Here is a 14,351-nt window from a genome sequence, read left to right on the forward strand (position 1 = left end):
CATACATATACCATGTATGGTGATGATCACGTTTGCTTATTGTTACACTAACTTGCACAACCAAGACAGCTCAAAATGTAGACAAGAACCAGCGTGCTTCTCTCTCATTAACGATTCTGGTTGCCAGCGTAGATAACGCCACCACGTCACAGCCTTAGCGCCTGTAGGACAGAAACTGCCAGCAGAGGCGAACTCGGGGATTCCCCATGAATTCAGCGCCGGCAAATCACCGCTTGAAATGCGCCGGGCCGAAAGAATGGAAAGGGTTAGAAAGGGAGGTGGGGATTGCGACGGAAAAGTGACGCAGGATCTCGGCTGCAATATGAGGCAGGAAGGCAACAGAATGTCTTCAGGAAACCAATGGCTCAGAACAGACGCGGACAGAGAACACAATCGGCAGGATGGGTGCCGTCTTTTATATAAGTTTATGTGTGAGAAGAATTAGCTTTTTACGCACAGCCAAGTCTCATGACTATGATGAATATGCTGCAGAAAAGGATACCAATAACCAAGTGCAGATGCTAAGTCATCAACTGCGAATTCTAATCGAAGGACATGAGCAGTTACTTGCCCAGAAAATTAAGGTTAATGGAATGAGTGCGTACCTCCTTAAAGGGCCCCTCACCAGGTCTCGCCAATTTGAGCTGACTTGCGCCGTGCGTACAGTGCGCGCTAACGATCGCGTCTGGAAAGTATTACGTCGCTATGCGCCGCAGAAAAAGGTGACATTTAAAACTGAACGCCGTTTGCCCTTCTCGCGGGTGCCGCGCTCCCAGCCATAAAGTCGACGTATATCGCACAAGTGGGCCTACGTACATGGCAGTGCTGTGACGTCGCTCGTAGTGGCACGTGAGATCCAGAACTATTCAAGACAACGTGTGTTATTTGTGCAATCTGCTCCTTCAATAGACGAATTAATGTTTAGAGAAATAGTAAAACACACAAACTGAATGTCTGCGTGTTTTTGTTTTACTTCGCACCATAGCAAGGGAGGTGTACTTGCGCTTCGACTGCTTGTTCCTACGTCGTGCAGTCGCGCGCGCCGACAACGAAACTGTGCCATTTTCTACCGTGTTCCAGCTCGTGATCATGCTCCTTGATCCGCTTGTGTCTGCCTCAGTGTTCGTGTACCCCTTACTTATACCGCTTGTCAGGTGTTCTCGTGCACAGCGCGGAAAAACTTGCGCTACGCGAAACGAGACAAACGCAACAACGACGCGCAGCAAAAAAAAGCGAGGGAGAAAAATGAAGGCAGGGCCCGTGACGCGTGCGTCCCGCGATCTTGGTGCCGCACTATGGGAGAAAGCATAGAAGGAATTTCTCTTGCGGAGGCTAGACGGGGCAAGTGGAGAGTATCTTTCTCTTCGCAGTGGCGCTCGTCTCCTGGAATCATGGCTTCGGGGCACCTGAAATATTTCTATCTCGGCTAGTGATGAACCAATCTGAAATATCCTTGCGGCAGAATGCTCCCCAGAGAACACGTTACAACTTCCAGCGTATAACCGAAATTTGCTATGTGGTCTCGTGAGGGGCCCTTTAAGCACTGCCCCTCATGCACACTCCGTAAACCTCCGTAAACTCCGTAACGATTGTTTCGTTATTTAGAATTGCTCGCTGCTTTTTGTGGCTGATCGTTGTGGAAAAGTGCTACAGTTTACACGGTGCATACATGGCAATGATGACATCATGACGAGAGGCTAATCTCCTACATTCAGGCATTTTCTCATAACATTAAGATGAAACTTTTCGTAGTTTAAGGAACGCTCAAAACGCCAGCATAATCCAGCAGAAGAAACTTTCATACCTAGACAAAAAAAGAAACCACAACCGGAACAGCAACGAAGTCGCAGTTTCGCCCGACAGGACATTTATCTACAGGACAGCAAATTACCAGACAACTATACAAAGCAAGAATAGTATTTTTATCGGCCCTATAAACTCGTAAACACTCACTTATTAATTAAATTGACAAGCATAATGTCACGCGCGCGCAAGCAAACGAACACATGTCCCTCAATGAGCGCGAACACTCGCTGTCAAAACGCTGGCGTGAGGAAAAGCGGCAGCAGCAGCGAGCGAATTGGCTTTCGTGCTGGCTTTAGCTTCAACGCAAAGTAAGCAGTGAGATCACAGTACACACGAAGCTATGAGCCCTCGGCGCATCTACATTCGCTACTCATCGCCGATCGCTTTTAGGACAGGACCGACGCGCCCGCTCTCAGCCGCGTTGTACGCAGACGCTGCCGGATTAGAATGCCCGCGCACCCCCATCCCCCGTGCCTTGCGTGCGTTGACAGACGTCGTGTTTCCTCCCTGCCTTCCTCCCTGGCGTGCACGAGATCAAGCCACCATCTGCTCACCCTCTCACGTTTTCACTCGCACCTACAGCATTTGGAGCGCGGCCATGGTGTTATCGCATTTGGACTTTACAAGGCAAATCACAGGGAAGATGACGACGACGAATGCGTCGGAAATGCACCTGGAGTGTCTACATAATTGCTATCCTAATAAGGAGCCTAATCTCTTCAGTCTAATTAATATGTCAAAAAGTGAGCCTTCAGCGTCGTAACAAAAAGAAAAGCCTCGTCAAATTCGGTGTAGTGGTTGCGGAGAAAAACGCATTATTCTTTTACATGTATTTAGATAAGAGCAACCGAGCTAAAGCTTCCTCTTAATGCCTGACTTCGCTACGGAATTACGCAATGACTCAATGAACTGTGATTAAACATCCTCATGCAAGAAATATACGCCTCAGGGACAATTATACCTTCAAGGAAGAGAATAGCTTTGTACAAGCGTTTGGTTATTCGCCTATATTGACAATCATCGCCGATCAGTTCTGCCCGCTTTTGTAAGCCCTGGGTTCTCAACATGGACATAAGTTTTAGCATACAAGCACCTCGGCCTTTCTTTTCTGTGCCAATGCAGCCACCGGGGCCGGTAGCCGCACTCACTACCGTGAGCTCTACCGCAGAATGCCGTAGGCACCAAACTTCGCTGGCGCCTTTCTCTGAAACCTTCCCTAATAATGATTGCTTGTTCTGTTATTTTTCTGCTCAATTGCGTGCGCTCAATTGGCAGAAGTTTTTCTGGTGCGCTGAGGCATAGAGTGCCGGAGTTTTGTTGGTGCAGCATTGACGTAAGATTGCCACGAGCTATGAATCCTCCAATATCATTAAGAATCCTACAAGCTCCTAGCATTGCTGAATATGTGTGTTTGTAGCCGTTACAAAGCGCGCTACCACACACGCTGTATCACATCTTACCGGTAACAATCAGTGACGGCATACGACGCGTTCGCAAGTACTCGCCTATGTGATCCTCCTAATATTTTGTCCTTCAGATTCGGTGCTTCATTTCCAGATAAATCCACAAGGTGGATGGCAGGCAATGTATAGTGCACCCTCACAGCCGGCACTGTTAGCGAGTCGGTCACCCGTTTTTTCAAACAGCACTGCTGTACACCAGTCCTGTGCACTGGTCTCATCCTCACTCACGCTTCTGTTCCTTCGTTGCTATGCATTTAAGCCAAAAACGACGAACAAACCTGCGCGTTACTTGTAGTTGTTTGATATGATTAGTACGCAATTGTTACAGTTTAAGGATGTGAAAAGGACAGGTGACACATGTACCTGGCCCTTTGCGCGATGGTTCTGCATATTCAAATAAAGAGCCAAGCTTTTGCTAATGAAAGTCGCCAGTTGCGTGAGCTGGCCCTTGGTCTTGCGTCTTTCATCGAATTTTCTCTCGTCTTGTGTGCCGAAATTTCACTATCAGATTCAGCAGACAGACTCGCGAGTGGCCAGCTATACGCGCATATTAAGGTTAGTTTTCTTCACCTTTGATACAAACGGGTTGCATAAACACACCCCCTATAACCGCAAAATTACATGTCGCCCACCCCCACCCGTCACAAGGTGGCATTAAATCAGTTTAGTACTGCTCACCATCAAGCCTATTGTACTAATCCGCCGTTGTGGCGCAGTGGCTTCGCATTTCTGCTCTCGGGTTGCATTCTCGGCCGTAGTGCTGGCATTATGTTGAGAGAGTCGCATTCCGAGGACTGCCGCATTCCACGCTGCCGCTCCTGTCGCTCGAGAGACCACATATACTAGTATTTCGAATGGGCTTGTAAATCTACGATACCAACGCTACAGAGGTGCTTGTGACTGGCTCGATTCTCTACGGAATTACGCAGTCAAACTACGAAGACTACAAAGTCATCCTTATTGTAAGAAATATACGCCTTCAAGCTTATAATTCACTTAATCACGTGAATAGCTTTCTAGAGAATATCTTGCCGACGAACCGTAGCCCGACGAGTGCACTCGACCCATTTTTCCTGGGTTTATGTAAACGCCCTCATTCATTCTCATCTTTGACGGTTCTTGCACTTTCTTTTCTTTCTTTTCATTTTGTACACAGGAAAAGGACGACTGCGCACGCTAGCAATCCGCCTGCCTCCCTTATACGGGGAGTTGGATCAAGTTTTCATCACCAAGTGCCTGCGCATCTCCAAGCTCACGTTTAACTTTGTTTTTAGCCTCGACTACGGAGTGCAGGTCAGTGGAACACTTTCGTTGTGACGAGTACACGGTCTGCTTACCATAACCGAGAATAGAGTGAAGTAGTGAACGTCAACAGGAAGTCAGTTGGCGAAATAGATGTGCATTTCAGCCCTATTTACGCACCGTTTTAAATGCCTTGTGACGGCGCTGCATTGTTTGCAACGGCGCAGCTTGTTGCTGCAGTTCCAGAGCCAAATTTACGTACTCTTGCGCGCTTCTCTCGCGCGACAACGCAGGTGTCAAAACGTGCGTCGTCCATACAGAAACTACTTAAACAGGCCTAACGTACAACGCAAACCATTGGTAACACACTAGATAATGAAAAGAATATCTCGCTGGATTTACCCACGCAATCTATTTATAGCTGCGACAAAAAAGAACATCCCGAATATCTAATGCAATCTTGGAATTTAAATGACACTAAGGTTTCTTCGGGTGGCGAGTTAGCAGTGGTAGCGGAGGTCACACGCCCGCTGCTAGTTGCCTGCATCTGTTGGGTGCATCTCTGTGTCACGACGGTGATGTGTGGTGCTTCTCGATGGAAGGAACGTGAGTAGTTTGCCCTCGGCGAGTCGCGCGTGCGGTGACACGAGAACTTTGGGGCTTCCGGAAAGGTTTTGACGTAGGGATACTGCGGTGGGAAAGTGATTGTGGAGAGAAATAGGCACTGTTTTATTTATTTACCATAATAAAAAGAAGTACGACACACGCATAAATACATTTGATGCTTCCATATGCTTTGTGTTCATAACTCTGTGTGGTAAGTGACATCCATTCCCGGGCATTGTACCAAGACTAGCCACATATGCAGTGTCATGGAATGGGGTAGCCTCAATACAAGAAAATGGAACGGGAATCTATTGAATATGACGCTTTCATAAGAGGTATATTTATCTATGACGCGACAGTAAATTTGCAGGTTTATTTCAATGTTTCTTAATTTGTTTACATATTAGTTGATAAAATATTCAGCGCTTTATATCTTATAAGCATATTGGTAGGCAGAAAACATACGTGCTACAAGAAACCCAGAGGGAATGGGAGAGAAAGAGAAGTGGTTTAGGTAAGACAATATTCACACTGGAGAAGCGCAACCACGCACAAAGAAAAAGACTCATGCAAAAAGCAAGAAAGAAGGGAACTTTGGATTCAGCCACAGGGCCGCTTGTACCGCTGTCCAAAATTTTATTACAGAATCCAACCGAATGTCCTGCTAAATTCTACCTTTACTTTTTTGTGTGCTTTTATATTACCTGTTATTGATTCCATCTGACTTTGCTGATTTTGTTTCAACAGATAATTGCCACTGGCAAAGTGAACAGCCTAATACAATCGCACTCTTCTGTTGCTGCCCCCACTGTAACTAGTATTTCTGCTCAACATTCAAAAGAAACCAACTTTGACAGTCCGACAGAAATTGAGTACGATACTTCCGTGTGTACACTGCGATCTGTGACTGTGGGACCTAACCGCTCATTTGGACACATTAGGCGTGGAACCATCAACAATAGACACAAGAGTTCTCCCATGTCTCCGACTAATTCTGCTAAATCTCAGGCGAACAACGGGGAAAGCAGTGACCACCACGAGCAGGATGCGTTGCGTGCTGCCGTAGAATCATGCATACAAGTATCACCATTTCCCCAGTAAAAGTTCAATGGAATTGCCGCTATATATCCTCCGGCTACATTGATCTGCTTCATCTAGTTCATAATCTAATTGCAGATGTCATCTTACTTCAAGAATAATGGTTTTCATCACACCAGTGATTTACTATTAAGAATTTTCGGAAATTTCGTCCAGATCGCCCTCAGAGAGGCGGAGGGCTGTTAGCATTAGTTACATCAAAAATGTATCATAAGGAAATTGTTTCTTTTGAGCATGTGTGTTCAGACTGCGAGCTTTCAGGATGTCATAAGTGAGGTCGAAGTAATTTTATTTGTAGGCGATTCTCATCTGCATCAGACCTAACTTCCTCGTCGGCCCAGATGTCCATTTCATCGTCGGATACCTTTGTCAATAGAACAAGTAGCGATAATTTACCCATTACGCTTGAAATTATGATTTCACGTCAGGCTCCTATTGTACGAAAAAGACGGTTCGTTTATTATAGAACCTATAAGTCATTGATAAGTTCAGTGGTATCATTGTTGACCACTCACGATGATCAGTCGAGGGCTGACTTGGCAGTACTACTTTTAAATTCTGTAATTGAGCCCGCTGAGCTTACTATTATGTCTGGCAGCTCGCCGTCAAACTCATCTTGGTGCAATGAAGCATGTACACGGGCTTTACAGGCGAAGAAAAGTAACAGGAAAAAGTCTCCAACATAATCATTTACCAAAAAATTGGGTTGACTATAAATTATGTACAGCTCTGTTTAAAATACCTGAGGCAGTAGCAAAATATGGACACAAAACGAACTTCGTTGACCTTTGTCAAAACCAGAAAGAAGTTCGGTACATTTTAGGTTTTTACGGAGCAGAAAATCTCTCGAACAGTTCGTATGGTCCCATTCAGCTGTTGTGTCACATAGAGAAGCGGAAGATTCACTGGATGATATCGATAAAGGTCTTCAAGCACGCTTTTCATCGCAATGTCCTAGACCTAAGCAGTTTAATAGTTCGACATATGAGTTTGTAAGAGTAACCATGACAGAATTTTTCAATCTCATTATCACTGTATATCAATCGGCTTTTACAAGCACACTTGATCACAACTGTGATTAAACTGTTATTTAATTCTTTCCCTAATAAGCTTTTGAATATAGCCAACTGTTCCCTTCAACATACATGGATCCCGCACTCTTGGAAAATTGAAAAAATTGTGCTTTTACTTAAAAATCAGAACCTCGGGTATATTTTGGACAAGATTCGGCCAATTGCCCTCATTTCCAGTCTAGTCAAAATAATAGAAAAAAGTAATTCATGTCCGGCTCAACGAATTCACTTCTTCGCAGGATATATAGAGCATATATTGTGTGCTTGATACAACTAGAATTTAGGCCTCAATGTTCCATATCGTCAATTCACGATTATTTAGAAAGCCGCCTTCGACTCGCAGGACTATCAGGAGAAGTATCCGCTTTGGTAGCTTTGGCTATTGCAAAAGCATATGACAGTGTCGAGCATGGAATTTTAATTTCTAGATTAGCGAGCTGTGCTGTTAGAGATTATCTAGTGGCCTAGATAGAAGAGCTCCTTTCCGATGAATAATTATTTTGCTTCAAAGATGGGCGCACATCAGGTGCATATAAACAGAGGAGAGGCGTACCACAGGGATCCGTTCTTTCTTCGTCTTTATTTAACATGTTTTATCATCTATCCCAGTTCACCAGGACGTGCAACTTTATCCCTATGCTGATGATAGTGCATTTTTCTCCTCACCACGAGATATCAGTGCGTTACACCGCATTTTGCAGTCTCATTTGTCTGCACTTGAGTCCTGCTACGACGGGCTACTTTTTTCCCATAACGTCAAGAAATGCTCGTTGCTTGTGTTTCCACTGGCAAACTCAATTTTCATTTCTCGTCATTATCGAGATGACCCGGTACCGCAAGTTGCAGCTTTGAAGTATATAGGGATAACCCATAATGGTACGCGAAAGCGGGAGCAGCATATCGAAAAAAATGCAAGTAAGAAAAAGCGTGCAATGCAATTCTTGCGGCGTTTCAGTAAGAAAAAGACGAGTATGCGTAGGGCTACATGCGTTGTGAATATTTTATGACTTTTACTTCCACCTCATTCACAAATCCAGCTGTGCTCTTTTTTTCAGGATGTACTGCATACAAGCTAAGACCTTTAATACTAAAAGAAAGGCAAGCGCTGCATCTAGGTCTTGGGCTGCCACGTTTTATGGCTAATGGTGTGCCTTATCTGCAGGCAGAAATTCTTCCCATTGAGTCCCGATTTAAACAACTTACTGTCCTGACTTTTCTGAAGCTTTACAATCCACCCCTCTCCCGTTTGCAATCCATCTTCATCAATTCTCCTGCTTGGTGTTTCAGAACACATTGGCGGCGTTATCGACAACCAGAAGTTGTTTTTGTTCAGACGCTGTTATCAAAACTTGATGTTCGGCTAGCGTGCCTGATTTCTCCGAAAACTAATTCGTTAAAGGTGAAACTGAATTTTGATGATATTTTTTCCAAAACACGCAAAACTTCTTTCAGCGTGCATACTTGAAACTCTCCTTGAAGATTATCTTAGTAAATTTCCGTCTCACTTGGTTATTTTTACGGAAGCAACACAAAGTTTATAGAAGACAGGAGTTGGCATTTTTTTCATATCAGCTGAACTGGTATTTTGTCTTGCTGATTAAACCCCAATATTTCTTGCAGAATTTCTGACAATTATTCCAGCTATGAAAAAGTTGGGTCCGCAGAATTCTAAAGTAATACTCGTTACTAATGCGCTTTCGGTTTGTGTTCATTTAACTTCTAATAATCGGTCACACCACCTGAGCATATTTTCGACGCTTGCCCCGAAGTCCACTTTGCCTGGGTCTTCGGTCATAGTGGAATCTTTTTAAATGGATTAGCTGGCTCTCTAGCATAATTATCAGTAAATGGCCCAGTCATGAATATTCTTCCAGATTTAGTTTTTATACCAGGAGCTAGATTTAAACGTCTCTTACTTTTAAATTGTGATGATTCATCCCTACTTTCCTCAGATGATTTCCGACACCTAAATTTCCAATGGAACACGAGCAAATGCCTTCCACGACAATGCCAGATGACCTTAAAAAGCTTCCGTTGTAGAATTCCCCACGTAAATGTTTCCTCAATAGATCTGCTTTATCCATAACTAACCTCTGCTCTTTTGGCAACGAACCAGAAACCAGAAGCTAGGCTTAGCGCTTACTACACCAAAGGTCGTTTCTTTTGGCGCCTCTCAATTGGGCACAAGCCAAGGGTCAATGATTAGTGCTATCCAGAAATTAATTGAAGCGTTAGGAAGGTTTACCTGCTAAGATACCGAGTGTGAGATGTTTTACTTTATTTATATTTATGTCCGCACAAGATCACACCAGGCACCTTACTGAGACATGGAGCGCTTTGTGGCCGGAACAAAGCCCCCTTCTCTGCCGGTCAAGCGCAGAAAACGTGCGTTCCGATCGTTCAAGGCTTCGCGGGCATAGTATAGCTCCAGAGCCTAGGAAAAGCTTAAACAGGTGCGAGCAGGGCACTCTTAGCGTGGGAAGCTAGCCCGAGTAACTATCTCAAGGACTGCTGCTCACGAGGGCGAAATACCTTCGTGTAATTATAATAAGCCTAATAAGACTACTTTCGAAAAGAGAGAACGGCCGAGAGGGCTGTACTACGAGTGCTATGACTGACCACAACAAGCGTAAGACAGCTGAAATAAGGAACTATAATATGGATAGAATTGAACATGCTCTCAGGAACGGAGGAAGCCTAAAAGCAGTGAAGAAGAAACTAGGAATAGGCAAGAATCAGATGTATGCGGTAAGAGACAAAGCCGGCAATATCGTTACCAATATGGATGAGATAATTCAAGTGGCTGAGGAGTTCTATAGAGATATATACAGAACCAGTAACACCCACGCCGATAATGTGAGAGAGAATACTCTAGAAGAATTTTAAATCCCACAAGTAACGCCGGAAGAAGTCAAGAACGCCTTGGGAGCTATGCAAAGGGAGAAGGAAACTGGGGAGGATCAGGTAACAGCAGACTTGTTGAAGGATGGTGGGAACACTGTCCTAGAAAGACTGGTCACCCTATATACACAATGCCTCATGACCTCGAACGTACTGAAATCTTGGAAGAACGCTAACATAATCCTAATCCATAAGAAAGGGGACGCCGAAGACTTGAAAAATTATAGACCGATCAGCTTACTGTCCGTTGCCTACAAAGTATTTAATAACGTAATCGCAAATAGAATCGGGGAACACCTTAGACTTCTCTCAACCAAAGGACCAGGCAGGATTCCGTAAAGGCTACTCAACAATAGGCCATATTCACACTATCAATTAGGTGCTAGACCCGCCGTGGTTGCTCAGTGGCTACGGTGTTAGGCTGCTGAGCACGAGGTCGCGGGATCGAATCCCGGCCATGGCGGCCGCATTTCGATGGGGGCGAAATGCGAAAACACCCGTGTACTTAGATTTAGGTGCACGTTAAAGAACCCCAGGTGGTCGAAATTTTCGGAGTCCTCCACTACGGCGTGCCTCATAATCAGAAAGTGGTTTTGGCACGGAAAACCCCATAATTTAATTTTTTTTAATCAGGTGCTAAAGAAATGTGCAGAATATAACCAACCCCTGTATATAGCTTTCATCGATTACGAAAAAGCGTTTGACTCAGTCGAAACCTCAGCAGTCATGGAGGCATTACGGAATCAGGGTGTAGATGAGCCATATGTAAAAATGCCGGAAGATATCTATAACGGCTCCAGAGCCACCGTAGTCCTCCATGAAGAAAGCAACAAAATCCCAATAAAGAAAGGCGTCAGACAGGGAGATACGATCTCTATAATGCTATTCACAGCATGTTTACAGGAGGTATTCAGAGACCTGGAGTGGGAATAATTAGGGATAAAAGTTGATGGAGAATAGCTTAGCAACTTGCGATTCGCTGATGATATTGCCTTGCTTAGTAACTCAGCGGCCAATTGCAATGCATGCTCACTGACCTGGAGAGGCAAAGCAGAAGGGTGCGTCTGAAAATTAATCTGCAGAAAACTAAAATAATGTTTAACAGTCTCGGAAGAGAACAGCAGTTTACGATAGGTTGCGAGGCACTGCAAGTGGTAATGGAATACATCTACTTAGGGCAGGTAGTGACCACGGATCCGGATCATGAGACTGAAATAACCAGAAGAATAAGAATGGGCTGGGGGGCGTTTGGCAGCCATTCTCAAATCATGAACAGCAGTTTTCCACTATCCCTCAAGAGAAAAGTGTATAACAGCTGTGTCTTACCAGTACTCACGTATGGGGCAGAAACCTGGATGCTTACGAAAAGCGTTCTGCTGAAATTGAGGACGACGCAACGAGCTATGGAAAGAAGAATGATGGGTGTAACTTTAAGGGATAAGAAAAGAGCAGATTGGGTGAGGGAACAAACGCGGGTAAATGACATCTTAGTTGAAATCAAGAAAAAGAAATGGGCATGGGCCGGACATGTAATGAGGAGGGAAGATAACCGATGGTCATTAAGTGTTACGGAATGGATTCCAAGGGAAAGGAAGCGTAACAGGGGGCAGTAGAAAGTTAGGTGGGCGGATGAGATTAAGAAGTTTGCAGGGACAACATGGCCACAATTAGTACATGACCGGGGTAGTTGAAGTATGGGAGAGGCTTTTGCCCTGCAGTGGGCGTAACCAGGCTGCTGCTGCTGCTGATGATGATGATGATATTTATGTTTAAGCCCCTGTAAATTTCTGTTTGCATTTAGTTGCCTATTGCTTCGTTTTGAATGTATGCCTTTACTCCCTTTTGATATTAGATGCACTTTTTATTCAACCCAGTGTGACCAATACGCCCTCTGGATACGAGCCATGTTTTGAGGCCACAACAAAACTACTTTTGGTGTCTCGAAAGCCGAAAAAGCGCATGTGACTTGAACTGAGATCGAGACTGCTACTCCAAAAACTGACGCATCTGCAAACGTGGCCAACAGGTTCGTGAGGGGCGAGCATCGTCTGTGTTCCTTCGGCTCGTGTCTGACCATGCACTTCAGCACGAATGCCCTAGGTTCGCAAGACCGCGATGCCGACCAATGTGAGCGAGACCTGTCCTTTGGGGCAGATCTCTCACCAACCAGTGGCCAGCCTAGTAGTGCTAGAGTTTTCATTTCATAAAAACGTGCTAAAGACGAAGACGAAAAGAACACATACTACAGGACTGGCACTACTTCCAACTAGCGTTTGTTACAAACGATCCTACGTATGCTCTGCGCGTCGATACGTCATGCACTCATAATCATGCATACAAAAGATTGTAAATGAATCTGATCATGCACACGATTGTATGGTCAGTCAGTTCATTTGCCTAGATGCATCGAAAGAAACGTCACTTCTTTTTCATCCAAAACCAAACACGGACAGCTGACGCACTCGTCGCCTGCTCTCTATAAAGCATGCTTCAACAATTTTGCGTTCAGTTTTTGTGTTTTCTTTCCTCAAGAAAGTTGTCACCAAGCTTGTGTGTGCATGCGCACTTCTTTGCAGTGTGCGACCAAGTAACTACCGCATTCTTTTTTTAGTACCAATATAGTGCTGTCTAGCCCTGTCATTGAAGCACCAGCCGGTTTGCCCTATATAAATGCGCCCACAATCTAAGGGTGTCGATACACAACATCTGAAGTGCATTCGGTGATATTGGTCCGGTGGTTAGTCTGACATTGCATGCGTTTGTAGTGCTTCTTGTCTTGAAGGTTACACACTGCTAGCAATTTACATGGCGCTGAAAAAGCTAGGTTGACATAGTGTCGGTTTGCGACCTTTTTCAAATTATGTGAAACTTTGTGGATGTGGGATTGCATGCACAGGTCTTTTGTCACAATCATTGGTTGGGCACTTGCTTCCCTATCTTAATTTTTAAAGCGATGTTTCACAGGCAGATTAAATGATAGACACTGGAAAACCCGCGTGTTCCAATCTGTCTTCGTGGCTAAACACGCTATGCTCAATTTAGTGAACACATGCCTTTTGCTAAGCACTCTTGAGGCATGTGCTGCAATTTCCAATGTGCGCTATAGAAAGGCAAAAAAAGCTATTCTTTGACCTTGGTTTGTATCTCCAGCATACGTAGTCATCTGACGAAAATGAAATTCTAAGATCTAGAAACTGAAAGCAGTTGTGATTAGGCAGTTCAAAAGCAAACTTGAGCTCGTGGGAAAACTTGGTGTACATTTTGAGACAATCTGCTACAGCAATTTCATGACACAGAACTGATGAATTGTTAAGGACTAATAGATAGTCGTCGACATACCTAAATACACGAATGACTGATTTTCCAATTATTTCAGATACCCTGCTAGGGCACCTGAAGCGACTACCAATCGAAGATCTCTTCATGCTGAGGTGCTTTGATGACGTAATCTTAGAGCTGCGACATGGTCCAGCATCTGTAGCCACAGCTTTCTCACTAGACGTTAAAGACTTAGATTATTCTGTGACGAGTGAAAGTATTCTATTTGATGTTCGTGAAAAAAATAATGAAATGGGTGAACTGCAATTCCGGAACTTAGCATGCATGAACGGCAACAATTTTGACCTTAGAATTTTACTTGGGTTCGACTGTCATTAGTCGCAATGGCTGTTATTACATACAAAGCACATGAATCTATATTGCTTCGACAATGGCCCTAATAATATGTGATACTTTTTAGCTTCCTTTGACAAAGTCGTTAATGCGGAACTAACTGGAAATCAATCATTCGTGTATTTAGGTATGTCGACGGCTATCTAATAGTCCTTAAGAATTCATCATCATCATTTATCGTTTCATCATTTATTTTCCCTTAAAGACCCCGATGGGGCATTACATAAGGGGGGTGGCAGCAGGAAACATTACAGGGCGTCTTATCACATAAAGGATAACACTGAAGAATAAATAAAGACCAAATTAAAGACCCACTGTATATAACAAGAACCACATACTGAAAAGATATTGTTAGGGGCGATGGGGGAGAGATTTCTCTCCTGACGTTCATTCACTGGTGCTTCAATAAAGTTGTCTCTTCTTTCCTTAGGGAAATACAAAGAGCACAAGAAAACATTTAGGTAATAAAAAGCGCTGTAAGGATATCTTT

General features: G+C 44.2%; 1 protein-coding gene across 2 annotated transcripts in view; it reads left to right on the forward strand.

Moving 5' to 3' along the window:
• LOC126524377 (3 beta-hydroxysteroid dehydrogenase type 7-like) overlaps window positions 1–14,351 on the forward strand; it is a 100,267-nt gene that overhangs the window by 70,777 nt on the left and 15,139 nt on the right. For both annotated transcript variants that reach the window (XM_050172709.3, XM_055067278.2), the window contains one exon: window positions 4,426–4,562. In XM_050172709.3, the coding sequence (XP_050028666.2) occupies window positions 4,426–4,562 (137 nt within the window). The remainder of the gene's footprint in view (window positions 1–4,425; window positions 4,563–14,351) is intronic.

The sequence above is a fragment of the Dermacentor andersoni genome, chromosome 3 (genome assembly GCF_023375885.2).
Source record: "Dermacentor andersoni chromosome 3, qqDerAnde1_hic_scaffold, whole genome shotgun sequence".
Classification (NCBI taxonomy): Eukaryota; Metazoa; Arthropoda; class Arachnida; order Ixodida; family Ixodidae; genus Dermacentor; species Dermacentor andersoni.